This window comes from Enhydra lutris, unplaced genomic scaffold, assembly GCF_002288905.1.
Source record: "Enhydra lutris kenyoni isolate GAN:26980312 unplaced genomic scaffold, ASM228890v2 scaffoldscaffold64, whole genome shotgun sequence".
Taxonomy (NCBI): domain Eukaryota; kingdom Metazoa; phylum Chordata; class Mammalia; order Carnivora; family Mustelidae; genus Enhydra; species Enhydra lutris.
Window position 1 is genome coordinate 8,387,111 of NW_019154148.1, and position 13,060 is coordinate 8,400,170.

The 13,060-nt window shown below is 50.5% G+C and overlaps 1 protein-coding gene across 2 annotated transcripts in view; it reads left to right on the top strand.

Moving 5' to 3' along the window:
* Positions 1–13,060, top strand: part of LOC111158861 (RUN and FYVE domain containing 1) — a 61,345-nt gene that overhangs the window by 45,296 nt on the left and 2,989 nt on the right. The window contains exons 12-15 of one of the 2 annotated variants that reach the window (XM_022521160.1): positions 6,249–6,346; positions 8,157–8,276; positions 8,884–9,013; positions 11,016–11,110. In XM_022521160.1, the coding sequence (XP_022376868.1) occupies positions 6,249–6,346; positions 8,157–8,276; positions 8,884–9,013; positions 11,016–11,110 (443 nt within the window). The remainder of the gene's footprint in view (positions 1–6,248; positions 6,347–8,156; positions 8,277–8,883; positions 9,014–11,015; positions 11,111–13,060) is intronic. The other variant, XM_022521161.1, reaches the window with a different exon arrangement.

A 13,060-nucleotide genomic window follows, 5' to 3' on the forward strand; every position in this document is an offset into this window, starting at 1 on the left:
GAGGGCCTGGTGGGATACCTGAAGTGGGCACAGACTTGGGGTGAGCAGCGGGTGTCCTGGCAGGTTGTGTAGAGCTGAAGCAGGTGTGGGCCTGGGGTGTCCCAAGGTCCTCTGCACCCATGCTGTGTGGGCAAGACAGCTGGAGCTGTAGCAGGCACCGTCCAGGGTTTCCCAGTGTGTGCTGCCCTGGGTCTGCCTTGGTGGGACAGCTGGAGCTTAGGTGGGCTCAGATGGGAGGGCTGCCTCAAGGGAATGCCTGAGGCTGATGAAAGCTAGGGAACTGAGGCTCACTGAGGTGTCAGGCCGGCTAGAATGGCCAGACCATGCTCCTGTCTGTGCTGTCAGGGTGGAGGGGCATCAACAGTGGTCTTCACCAGCGCCTCCCTACCAGGCAGGCATTCCAGCAGCTGCCCCAGCGCCTGGCAAGTGCTCTGGGTTTAGTTCCCCCACAGTCTAGTTGCCGTTTTAAACTGCAGCTTCTTCCCATGCCCCAGGGCAGACACATCTGCACGCAGGCCCCACCATGCCATCCCATCCCGTGCACATGCAGCAGCCCTGGTGGGTTGCCATCCTCACTGCCTCTCCACCTCTCCTACCTCTCTCCGGGTGGTCCCTCTGCTAGGGTGGAGACTGCCCTCAGTTCTTAGGGAGAGTCACTATAGGTGCAAGTGTGGGTTTGGTGTGTCTGTGGAGGAGGAGAGTTCAGGGTCTTCCAATGTCACCATCTTAGACCCTCTCTTTGTCTTGCCTTGTCCTTGTGAGGTAGCAGTAATTACATGTATAGCGTGAATACTAGGCCCTTACTGGTTCACCTACGGTAGATCTCCTCTCTTCTCTGGAATCTTTTTTTTTTTTTTTTTTAAGGATTTTATTTATTTGATACAGAAAGAGAGATCACACGTAGGCGGCGAGGTAGGCAGAGAGAGAGGGGGAAGCAGGCTCCCCGCTGAGCAAGAGCCTAATGCAGGCCTCAATCCCAGGATCCTGAAGCCATGACCTGAGCCAAAGGCAGAGGCTTAACCTACTGAGCCACCCAGGTGCCCTCCCTTTTTTTTTTTTTTTTTTTTAAAGATTTTATTTATTTATTTGTCAGAGAGCACAGGCAGGCAGAGTAGCAGGCAAACAGGGAAGCAGGATCCCCACTGAGCAAGGAGCCCAATGCAGGACTCATCCCAGGACCCTGGGATCATGACCTGAGCCAAAGGCAGATGCTTAACCAACTGAGCCACCCAGGTGTCCCTTTTCTCTGGAATCCTTAAATCCTTATTTTTGGTGTAGTCAGATGTGCTGACTTTTCACATTATGGGCTGTGGTTTGGGGATTTTAAGAAGCCCTTTCTCAAGCTTAGGTGGCAAAGACATTCTACGCTAGTTTTATAAACCTGACACAGGTTTTCAATGTCTAGAGTTAAATTTCTTCCACAGCCTTACCAAGGGATCTAGGTATGGCTTTCTCCATCTAGTTCACCACTTCAAAACTAGTCCACTCTTCTCACTCTCGTATGTGGTGCCACCTGGATCCTAGATCAAGTTTGTCCATAAGGTGGACCTGTGTCTGAGGTCTATTCTCTGCGTCTGTTTGAGTTACCTAATCACCATAGCTTTGTAGTGTGTTTTATGTCTAGTCTATTAGTTGGCTATAACAAAGTACCACAGACTGAGTGGCTTTGCCAGAGCTTCATTGTCTCGAAGTCTGGAGGCCAGGTGACTACAGCTGGGTGTCAGCACAGGGTTGTGGGGAAGATGGTAGCGTGTCTGTCTCCTAGCTCCCGGTGGTTGCTGGCCAACGCTGGCGATCCTTCACTTGCTGTGCTCCCCATGTGCATGACTGTGTCCACATTTCCTCTTCTCATAAGGACACAAGAGGTACTGGATTAAGGGCCCACCCTAACCTCATCTTAACTAATTATGCCTGCAGCGGCCCACTTCCCAAATACAGTCACACTGCCTGGTACTAGGGGCTAGGCCTTCCACATTTGGATTTGGGAGGGATGGAACTCAACCCATTACGGAGGTCAAACCTGCCCTCCTTGCCCCCTGTTTTGTCCCCTCTTTTTAAGATCGACTTATCTGTTTGTAAACCTTTATTCTTGGTAAAAATTTTAGAACAATTCATAAGGTTCCTTTTAGAAATCAAGCTGAGGGAAGCCTGGGTGGTTTAGTTGGTTGAGCATCTGACTTGATTTTGGCTCAGGTCGTGATTTCAGGGTCACGGGATCAAGTCCCATGCTTGGCAGGGAGTCTGCTTCAGATTCTCTCTCTCTCCCTCTGCCCCTCCCCCACTGGCACACTCACGCTTTCGCTCGCTCCCTCTAAAATAAAAGTTTTTAATAAAAATTAAAAATAAACGGGCGCCTGGGTGGCTCAGTGGGTTAAAGCCTCTGCCTTCGGCTTAGGTCATGGTCTCAGGGTCCTGGGATTGAGCCCAGCATCGGGCTCTCTGCTCAGCGGGGAGCCTGCTTCTCCCCTCTCTGCCTGCCTCTCTGCCTACTTGTGATCTCTGTCTGCCAAATAAATAAATAAATAATCTTTTTTAAGAAAAAAAGAAAATTAAAAATAAAAACCCAGCTGGACCAAGCTGGGATCAGGCCCCAGACAGGGGCAATATGAGCAGCGGGGGGAAGGCCGGACTGGAGCAGAGGCTGGGATCCAGGTGGGAGGTCCCAGGCTAAATTTATTAAAACAAAACAAAACACAAATGGATTTCCTAAATGGGGGTTACATTGGATTTATAGGTTAACTTGAGAAAAAGTTTACCTCTATAGCATATAAAGTCTTTCCATCCAGGAGAATGGGGTGGATTTTCGTTTAGTCAAATAATTCTTTTTTCTCTTTTTTGTCCTTTTTACTGGGTAAGAGTCTTGCATTTTCTCCAGGTGAGTTCCTGTATAGTAGTCCTTGTTGCTCATGTGACCAGTGCCTTATTTTGGCTTCATCATCAGGTTAGGTCTTACTGGTATAGAAAAGAGCTTGTGTGTTTGCAGGCCTGATCTTCTGTTAGCCGCCTTGCACACCACCGGGGCTGACAGTTCCTCACTTGATCCTCCTGCCTTTAGGTGTAATTGATCACATCATTGGCAAATAGAGTTTAATCTCTTTACCCTCAATTTTTGTTTCTTAGCGCATTGGCCAGGCTTTCTAAGACTACATTACACAGTGGCAGAAACAGTGAGCAGACTTGTGGTCCTGCTCTTAAAAGAATTGCATCTAGGGGCGCCTGGGTGGCTCAGTGGGTTAAGCCGCTGCCTTCGGCTCAGGTCATGATCTCAGAGTCCTGGGATCGAGCCCCGCATCGGGCTCTCTGCTCAGCAGGGAGCCTGCTTCCTCCTATAAATAAATAAAATCTTTAAAAAAAAAAAAAAAAGAATTGCATCTAAGTTTCTCCATTAGCTATGTGCATGCTCCATGTTTGCTGTGTGATCCTCAGTGAGTTAAGGAACATAACTTCTGTTTCTTGTTTGCTTAGAAATTTTATCATGAATGAGTGTTGAATTTATTAAATGCTTTTTTCCCCTATATTGTATCTATTTTGTTGTTGTTGCTTTTTTTAAGATTTTATTTATTTATTTGAGACAAAGAGCACAAGCAGGGGGAATGGCGGGGGGAGAGGGAGAAGCAGGCTCCCTGCAGAGCAGGGGAAGCCCGATGCGTGGCTCTATCCCAGGACTCCAGGATCATGACCGGAGCTGAAGGCAGTGGCTTAACCAACTGAGCCACCCAAGCGCCCCACTGTATCTACTTTAATAATCATATTCTTTTTTTTTTTCCTTTTATTTGTGTTGTAGTTTATATTAACATTCCTGGAATCCTACTTGATTACGACATATTTAAATATACTCTTGATGCTATTAGCTAATATTTTATAGAATACATTAGTTTATATTTAAGATGGAGTTCTAGTTACCTTTCCTCTTATTAACGTTATTTGCCTTCAGAATCAAGGGTGCGCTGGCACTGTGAGCTTTCGTGCTGTCTCAAAGCTCACTTTCTCTGGAGTAATTCATACAAGGTAGCAAGGGTCTAGTCTCAAAAAATTTTGAGAACTCACCTATGTTATAGGATTCACCGGAGTCTGAGGCTTTGGGAGCAGGGGGTCTTTGATGAGCATTTCTGTTTATTAAATGCTCTCTAACCTACTTGTGCATTCTGTCTCTTCTCAGGAGAATTTGGTGTATTTTTCCCAAAATGTATCTTGTTTAGGTTCTCAAATGTTTTAGCTCATGGTTGTTGATAATGTTCTTTTACAATGTTTTTAAAACTCTTTTGTGCAAGGTTTCCTTACTTGCATTTTCTGTTATCTTTATTCTTGCCAGAAGTGTATCTTCTCTAGTAATTAAGAGAACCACCTTTTTTCCCTAATACTCTGCACTGTTGATCCATATCTTTTGTTGATTTCCAGCCTTCCTTTTATTATATTCTTTCTGATTTCTTTGGGTTTTCTTTTTTTTAAGATTTTATTTGTTTGATAGAGATACAGTGAGAGGGAGAACACAAGCAGGGGGAGTGGGAGAGGGAGAAGCAGGCTCTCTGCTGAGCCAGAAGCCAAAGCAGGACTCCATCCCAGGACCCCGGGATCATGACCTGAGTGGAAGGCAGACGCTCAGCCACTGAGCCACCCAGGAGAGCCTTCTTTGGGTTTTCTCTCTAATTCCTTTTTGGCTGTTGAAATGCATGCTTAGCTCATCTGTTTTAGCTTCCCCCCTAAAAATAAAAAATGTCATTTGGGGATGCCTGGCGGGCTCAGTAGAACGTGTGACTCCTGATCTCGGGGTCATGCCAGGGGGAAGAGTTCACTTAAAAAATAAAAATAAGGGCGCCTGGGTGGCTCAGTGGGTTAAGCCTCTGCCTTCGGCTCAGGTCATGATCTCAGGGTCCTGGGATCGAGGCCCGCATCGGGCTCTCTGCTCAGCGGGGAGCCTGCTTTCTCCTCTCTCTCTCTATGCCTGCCTCTCTGCCTACTTGTGATCTCTTTCTCTGTTTCAAATAAATAAATAAAATCTTAAAAATAAATAAATAAATAATAATAAAAATAAATAACAGAAATGCTATTTAAAGTTAAAAATTACCCGCAGATGCTAATTTAGATGTCGTCCTCAAATTTTAACAAAAATATCATCTAAGAAGCACATTTTTCACATCTTAGCATCTCTGAAATCTAGATGCACCTCACAGTCAATGCCTGACATGTGCCAGGTAACAGGTCTTTCTTTCTTAGTGGTGTAGAAAATTAAGACACACCTTACGTGCGTCTTTAGTACCATACAGTATTGCATAGTGTTTTCATTAGCTTTTACCTCTGAGTATTTCATAATCCTTCCTCTGGTTTATATTTTTAGCTCAGTAGCTTTAGTAATACGTCATTTAGGTTTGTTAACAACATACGAGTTGTTTTTAGTCATTCTTTCATTGTTGATGTCTAATTGTATCACGTTACTCTCCAAGAATACGTTTTCTTGGGAATTTATTAGGACTTCCTTCTTGTCTTCAGCCTTTCTGTACCCTTTTCTTTTAAGAGTCTCTTGTAGTCACACAGGAACATGGTGCTTTTTGCCCTGCCTGGTCCCTCAGTACCTGCATTGGCTTAAACCCTGGATTCAGAAGTCACATAGGCTCAGGTGTGAACGTGCTGCCCTATGCATGTGCGCCAGTCTCCCCACCCGGCGTTTTCTCTGACCCTCCCTTTGCCTAGAGAAGGGGGGCTAGCGACCCCTGTCAGGGCTGGAGAACTCACATGTGTGCTGGGCATGTGGGAACAGCTCAGTGACGCTGTCAGATCCCACTCTGAAGTTCCTTTTTAAAAAGGAACGCAGAGGGGCATCTGGGTGGCTCAGTGGGTTAAGCCTCTGCCTTTGGCTCAGGTCATGCTCTCTGGGTCCTGGGATCGAGCCCCGCATCGGGCTGTCTGCTCAGCGGGGAGTCTGCTTCCCCCCACAACCACCTGCCTCCCTGCCTACTTGTGATCTCTCCCTCTCTGTGTCAAATAAATAAAATCTTTAAAAAAAAAAAAAAAGAACATGGACCTTTCATAGAGGAGAGCTCACTACTTCCTTCTGCTCCTTTCTTTCTGTTGATAAAACTGGGCACTTCAACCCAGTTTGTCTTCCAGGGCTGTGGGGAAGAGCAGCAACTAATGAAATGCTCCTAAAAGCGCTGTGAAAGTACAGGGTGAAATCACACCTGCTCATAATCCTGAGCAGGTAAGGCAGTGAGGGAGTGGCAAAGTGTGACCCCTTTTCCTTGCCTTGGCAGAGTGCAGAGAGCTGTTTACAGCAGAAGGATGAAGCCATCACATCTTTCGAAGAAAAAAACAACCAAGTTATGTCCAGCATGAAACAGATGGAAGAAAGGTAATCAGTCCCTCTGACAGATACTCCCTAGAAGGTAGGGATATTCTCTGGACCTGGAACCTCTCTTAGAAGTACAGACAGCTGGGGGTGATGGTCCTTTGGGATCCCCTTTCTTGCTGAAAGGGGCTGATTCCCAGCGCTAAGTGTGTATTCCCGTAATCAACTTTTGGGTTCCTGTATCATATCGTAATCGGGATCATACCGATACAGTGAGGTCCTTATCACGGTCACATTTCCACATCAGTCAGTAGTGGATCCCAAGAGTCTGAAAACAGACTCACATGAATATGGCAACTGATTTTCTTACAAAGGTGCAAAGGCAGTTCAGCAGAGCAAGGAAAGTCTTTTTAATAAATGATGTTGGAACAGTCAGACATTCATAAGCAAAAAGTGAATCTCACTCTATACCTCATGCCTTATACAAAAATTAACTGGAAATGCATCACAGGTCTAAATGGAAAACTTAAAATTTCGAACTTTTAGAAGAAAATGTCAGAGAAAATGTTTGTGGCCTTGGGTTAGTAGAAGAGATCTTAAACGTGACGTGAAAGCCTGGGGTCCATGGGAGAAAAATTTGATAAATAGGACTTTATCAAAATATGAAACCTTTGTTCTGTGAAAGACACGGTTAAGAGAATAAGAAGACCTGTTACAGTTTGGGAGAAAACTTTTGCAGATAACTGACAAAGTACTTGTATCCAGAATGTATAAAGAGCTCTCAGAACTCAACAAACAGTCCAGTTTAAAAATGGACAAAAGGCGGGCCGCCTGGGTGGCTCAGTGGGTTAAGCCTCTGCCTTCGGCTCAGGTCATGGTCCCAGGGTCCTGGGATTGAGCCCCGCATCGGGCTCCCTGCTCAGCGGGGAGCCTGCTTCCTCCTCTCTCTCTCTGCTGCCTGCCTCCCTTGCCTACTTGTGATCTCTGTCTGTCAAATAAATAAAATCTTTAAAAAAAAAATGGCCAAAAGGCTTGAACAGACACCTTCCCAAAGAGGACATACGGATGGCAAACCAGCACACAAAAACATTCAGTATCCCCAGCCAGCAGGGACATGCGTGTTACAGTCACGGTGGGGGCTGCTGCGCTCCTGTTAGAACAGCTAAGTATCTCTTCAGCGACACCACTGAGTGCTGACAGGACTCCAGAGTGACCAGAACGCCCCTGCAGTACCAACGGGACTACCAGATGGTACAGCCACCCCGGAGAACAGTCTTTTAAAGCTAGACATCCCCTTACCAGAGGACCCCACAGCCCCTCTCCTGGGTGTGCGCCTGAGAAGAGTGAAGGCTGATGTTCACACAGACCAGAGGTTTAGATCAGGTCTGTTCATTGACTTACCAAAACTAGACGGGAATTGGATGTCTTTCATCACTGAAGGAAGAACAACCTGGCACCCTGTACCATGAAGTAGTACTCAGTCATCCGAAGGAATGAGCCACAGACACAAACCTGGAGTGACCTCAGAGACGGTGCTGAGCGAAAGAAGCCAGGCTCAAGAGGTTGTATGAGGCATAATTCCATTTCTAGGATGTCCTTGAACAGACAAAGCCATGGTATCATCACCACAGTAGTTGCCAGGGTTTAGGGGTGACTCCAGAGGGCAGCACTAGGGAGCTTTCCTGCTAACGATGCTGTTGTCCCCAGATCGCTCCTGACCGCTGCGGTGGTCACACGAGTCTCTCCGTGCGCTAAACCTCAGAACAGTTTTACTGTGTGTGTTTTCAACCCCAGCCTCAAGAACGTGAACAGATGCTGCCCTCAGTCTCGAGGGTAGCCCCGTTCTCACACAGACCTGGTTCTTGGGGTGCAGGTTACAGCTCTCGGAGAGGGCGCGGCGCGGGGCAGAGGAGCGGAGCCACAAGCTGCAGCAGGAGCTGGGCGGCCGGACTTCCGCGCTGCAGCAGCAGCTCTCCCAGCTGCACGAGCAGTGGTAGGCGGGGCTGGGCCTGGCAGGGTGGGGGGCAGCTCCCTATTGGGCACAGGCCCCGTCCCTCCTGAGCTTACCCCTACAGAGGCTGGAATCAGGGTGTGTGTCAGGCCCCATGAAGAGAAATGCCAGTGTCCCCCTTTTTTAAGTGAGAGTGCTGGTTCAGGGGGTTCGGGAACGTCCCAGGGCCACTCAGCTGGTGAGAGGAGTGCGGGAGCTTTCTCCTGCCCACCCCCCGCACCAGCCCTCCAGTGGGAGCTGCCTCTGGGTTGGAAAAAGCGGAAGACATTTTGCAGTCTCTCCCTTCAGGTCTCCACCTTGGTAGAGGATCCCCCTGCTGTGGTCCTAAGTGTTTCGAGACCCTTCTTTGTCTGCTCATGTGTTGTCGAGTGCATGTCCACCCTGCTCCCCTGATGGGGTCCTGGTCTTCCCTCTGGAGGGGCAGGTGGCCCTGCCGGAGAGGGAGCTGACGGGTTTAGGTGTGTGTGTGTGTGGCACTTCTGATTCCTGTCAATGCCCCATTTCCCGGGCAGAGAACTGGGTTGGACATTGTGCATTTTCCATGCACCTCTCCCACTAAGACTAACTCGAGGTCATTTTGGGAAAACAGCTCGAGTCTAGAGAAAGAGTTGAAATCAGAAAAAGAGCAGAGACAGGCTCTTCAGCGAGAATTACAGCAGGAGAAAGACACTTCTTCTCTACTCCGAGCAGAACTACAGCAAGTGGAAGGATTAAAAAAGGTAAGGCAGCTGTCGGGGGAGGGAAAGAGCTGCTGGCGTCTCCAGGAGCCCCGGGCCACACGGAGGCCCCTCAGCCCAGCCAAAGCCACCCTGTGGAGCCTCTGCTCGAGGCAGATGGTGTGTGCACACCAGCCACTCGGGGAGCAGCGCAGTGAGGAGAATAAAACGGGGAGACGCCCCGCAGCGGCGGCTGTGGCCCGGGAACCGTGCCAGGGAGGCCGAGTCGAGGGACGAGCAAGGGCCAGCTGTGCGGAGAGGCGAGCAAGGGACGGCTCAGGCAGACTGCAAGAAGCATGAGGGTCTGTCACGGTGAAGGAGCAAAGAGCAGGGCTGTGAGGCCGAGTCATGACGCACACAGGAGGGAGGCATTGGGAGCTGCCGGCGGGCAGACTGATCGCGGACCCCCAAAGACATGCAAAGGGATTTGGATCTTCTCCAGAGCTCAGTAGGTAGCTAGCGGAGCAGGGGTCCACCAGCTCCTGGGAGGAGGGGGGCTCACAAGAGGGGAGCAGCAAGCACGAGCACTTTCTGAGTGCCAGTCCACACCTTCCCTCAGAGTGACTTGGCCACTCTGCCCAGGGTCGGGTATCCTGGTTCCCCAGAGCCATCTGGTCCTGGTCCTGGGCCACCCCTGGGAAGCCAAGTGAACCAAAAGCCTCCCTCTCCCCTAGACGAGACCCGAGTCTCGTCTCTCCCTGGAATCACCTCCGTCCTCTGGGGAAGGCGAGGCCTGGAACCGGTGGCAAAGCTTCAGAGAGTGCGAGGGGGTTGGGGACCCAGAGCAGCATCTTGGTCTGCTCGCAGAACTAGGCCTCCCAGGGAACCCAGGCAGGCTGCAAGGTCTCCCCTGAAGGCAGGAGGTGCCCACAGTGCTGGTGGGAGCCGGCTATGGCCTGGGCTGCCCCGGGGTGTGTCTGGGCTCCGTAGCTTCTCCCGGTGGGACCGGCACGCCATCCACACACCTGCGGAGGCTCCTTGGAGATTACGTTGTGTTGAGCATGGTGGTGGGTACTGCTGCGTGGTCTGAATGGGTGCACAAAGAGCCTTTGATCCTGTGGGAACATGTCTAATAGCCCCTCCCGGGGGAGCCCAGTGGGCCAGGGGTGGAGACCACTGGTTAGGGGAGACGTTCCTCAAGGGCTCTCAGTCTCTGAGAGGGGAGGAAAAATGGAGGGCAGAAGAGGACTTCTAGAAAGTTCTGCATCTTGCCTCCTTCATTCCACTTCAAAATTCCACTTTGGTCAACGATTTGAATTGTACCACCCCCCGCCTCCGCACTTAAGTACACAAACGAGAAACAACACATGTGACGTCATTAGGGTGCCCTTGAGCTCCTGTGTCTCCAGGCTCTGGGGCAGAAGGCTTAGGGGGCAGTTGGGAGGGATGCACCCACCACTCAGGCCTAAGCCCTTTGCTACCTGTCATCAGCCCTGAACCCCAAATCACTGTCCTGGGTCTTTGTCAGGGCCCTCACCAGCTTGTGTCCTCAAGGGTCACTGGCCCCAGATTACAGTGTTTTTCAGCATGTGAGCTTCACTTCCCACACACGCTCATGGTCTCAGCGCGTGAGCTCCCACATCCTGGCCTTCATCAGGCTCGTTCGTTCATTCTCAAGAAGTTTCAACCAGCCCTTTCCAAAACATTTATTCAAATGAGCCTTCACTGTGCAGGTGTCCCCCACTTCCGCATAAGGCTCCTCTGTGCGTGTTCTGAAGCTGTTCTCTGCTTACACAGCCTTTTAATGGCAACTCAGATGGGCAGGGGTTTCGTCGTTCTGTGCAGGTGACTGCTTTGCACGCAGCTGTTCTCCTGTCCCACGTCACTGTCCCTTCTGCAGGTGCCCATTCTGGAGAAACAGGCTAGTGAGCAGTAATCCATGAAATAACCCCAGCTCAAATGAGATTAACACAACAAAAACTGCTTTTTGCTCTTGAAAAACATTCTGACCTGCTTGTCGCTGCAATTACATGAGTGTGTCAGGCCTCTGGTTGGTTGATTTTAGGAGCTGCGGGAGCTCCAGGACGAGAAGGCGGAGTTGCAGAAGGTTTGTGATGAGCAGGAACAAGCCCTCCAGGAAATGGGCCTGCACCTCAGCCAGTAAGCCCACCCCCTCCCCTGCCACCTGCATCATGACCACTGGACCTGGCCCCTGTCCAGAATCACATCAGCCTGCCCACCAGGCCCCAAACCAAGTTCTGCTGTCCGGGGTGGTGGGGGGTTGTGGTCAGGCAGGAGGCCGGCCACGTGTTCAAGGGCCACCCCCCGGGAAGTGAGGCCTTGCAGACACAGTGCCAGTTGAACTAATGAATTAGGAAGTCCCTTCTAGTGAGCCCTCCTGTTCACTAGATCAGCCTCTAGGTCCTAGGCGAGTCGGGGGGACGGCAGCGGGGTGCTCGCTGGGCCCACAGTCAGACAGCGGGGCTTCCACCTGCTGTAGTGGAAGCAGTCACCATCTCCCCTTCTGGATATTTGTGCCCACCAGCATCTGTCTGTCTGTCCTGCTGGGTGCCGCTGAAGGAGCACAGACCTTGGTCCTTGTCTCTACTTTGACCTGACAGCCCTCCTCCCCGGGGTTCCCGTCCTGCCAGGTTGCTCTGGCCGGTCCGATAGGTCACACTGCAGATTGTAGAATTGGCTCATTTGTTTGATGTTTGTGTTTTCAAAGCCACTGGGGAGTTTTATTTTCCTTAGGAGTCAGGACTCCTGGTTGCAGAGGGACAGAAATCCAACTCAGACTGTCTCAAGGCAAAAAAAAAAAAGCCATCGGGACTCAGTCTCTCCCTCCTCCTCTGCCGTCTTGTCTGCTGCTCCCTCACTGGTGGCTGGCCCCTAGCAGAGTCTGTTGTGGCTTCTGCCCCAAACACAGTGACTGGAGAGATGGGGGTCTCGTGGGGCCTGTGACCAGAAGAGGTCCAGACACGGGGACCAACAGAGAAGTGGCTAGAAACACAATGCAGCAGCATGCATTATCAGTCAGACTGGGCTGGGCTTGTGTTGAGGACTGTGACATGGGCAGGGATCCCCAAGGAGCTTTCTTGGTGCTTCCTCTCTGCCTCCTGCTCTCTTCTCTCCATCTTGCAAGCCAACACCAGGTGACAGAAGGACAGGGCTCTCCTCAGATCCCTCCACCAGCTAGACGCAGCTGCCCAGTTTCTCTCTCTGGGCAGCATCTGGATCCTTCCCAGGTTGTGTTTTCCAGGGACCTGCCTGCACATTCAGGCTGCCGTCTCGACCTGGGGTCCTCCAGTGTCTCCCCCCGGACAGCTTCTAGTCCTGTCGGGCTGCAGGCCTCTCTCTGAGCTGCTCGGGGCAGACCAAAGGTCCCGATGCTCAGTTTCCCAGTCCTCGCCTGGAAGTCTGTGTGTCTCAGAGCCCTGCCACTTTGACCCTTCGGTTGATCCAGTGACAGTTTAGGCTGACGTCACCCAGACTGCAAATACATCAAGTTTTCATTTTCTCTGGTTTAATTCCGCCAGTGTAGACCATGCTTAGGCCTGTGTTCTAGGTGGACAAGTAAGGAATTGTTCTTCCCCTAACAAGAATGGAGCAAGAACAAGGGAGCCTGTCGTCGGAGCAGGACTGTTCTAGAAGGAGCAGGCAGCCCAAAAGGGGCTGGGGGAGCCCTGCAGATTCGGGTGCCTGCCGTAGGAGAGTCCCTGCAGCCCCTTTTAGGCACATGTCCCACGCAGGAATGGTGGCCCAAAGAATCCAGGAACCTGATTTTTAGGAAATTATTCCAAAAATTTAAAGATTTTATTTACCTGTTTGACAGCAGGTAGGGAACACAAGCAGGGGGATCGGCAGAGGGAGAGGGAGAAGCAGACTCTCCACTGAGCAGGGAGCCTGACACGGGGCTCCATCCCAGGACCTCAGGATCACAACCTAAGCCAAAGGCAGATGCCTAACAAAGCCACCCAGGCATCCCTTCCAATTTTTAAATGGTTGTAACTACTTCAAAGTCTTTTTAAACCTTGCAGGCTCAACAGTCTGTCTTGGGACCCCGTTTGGTCCACAGGCTCTGCCTCAGAGCGCGGCAGACATGAGCCA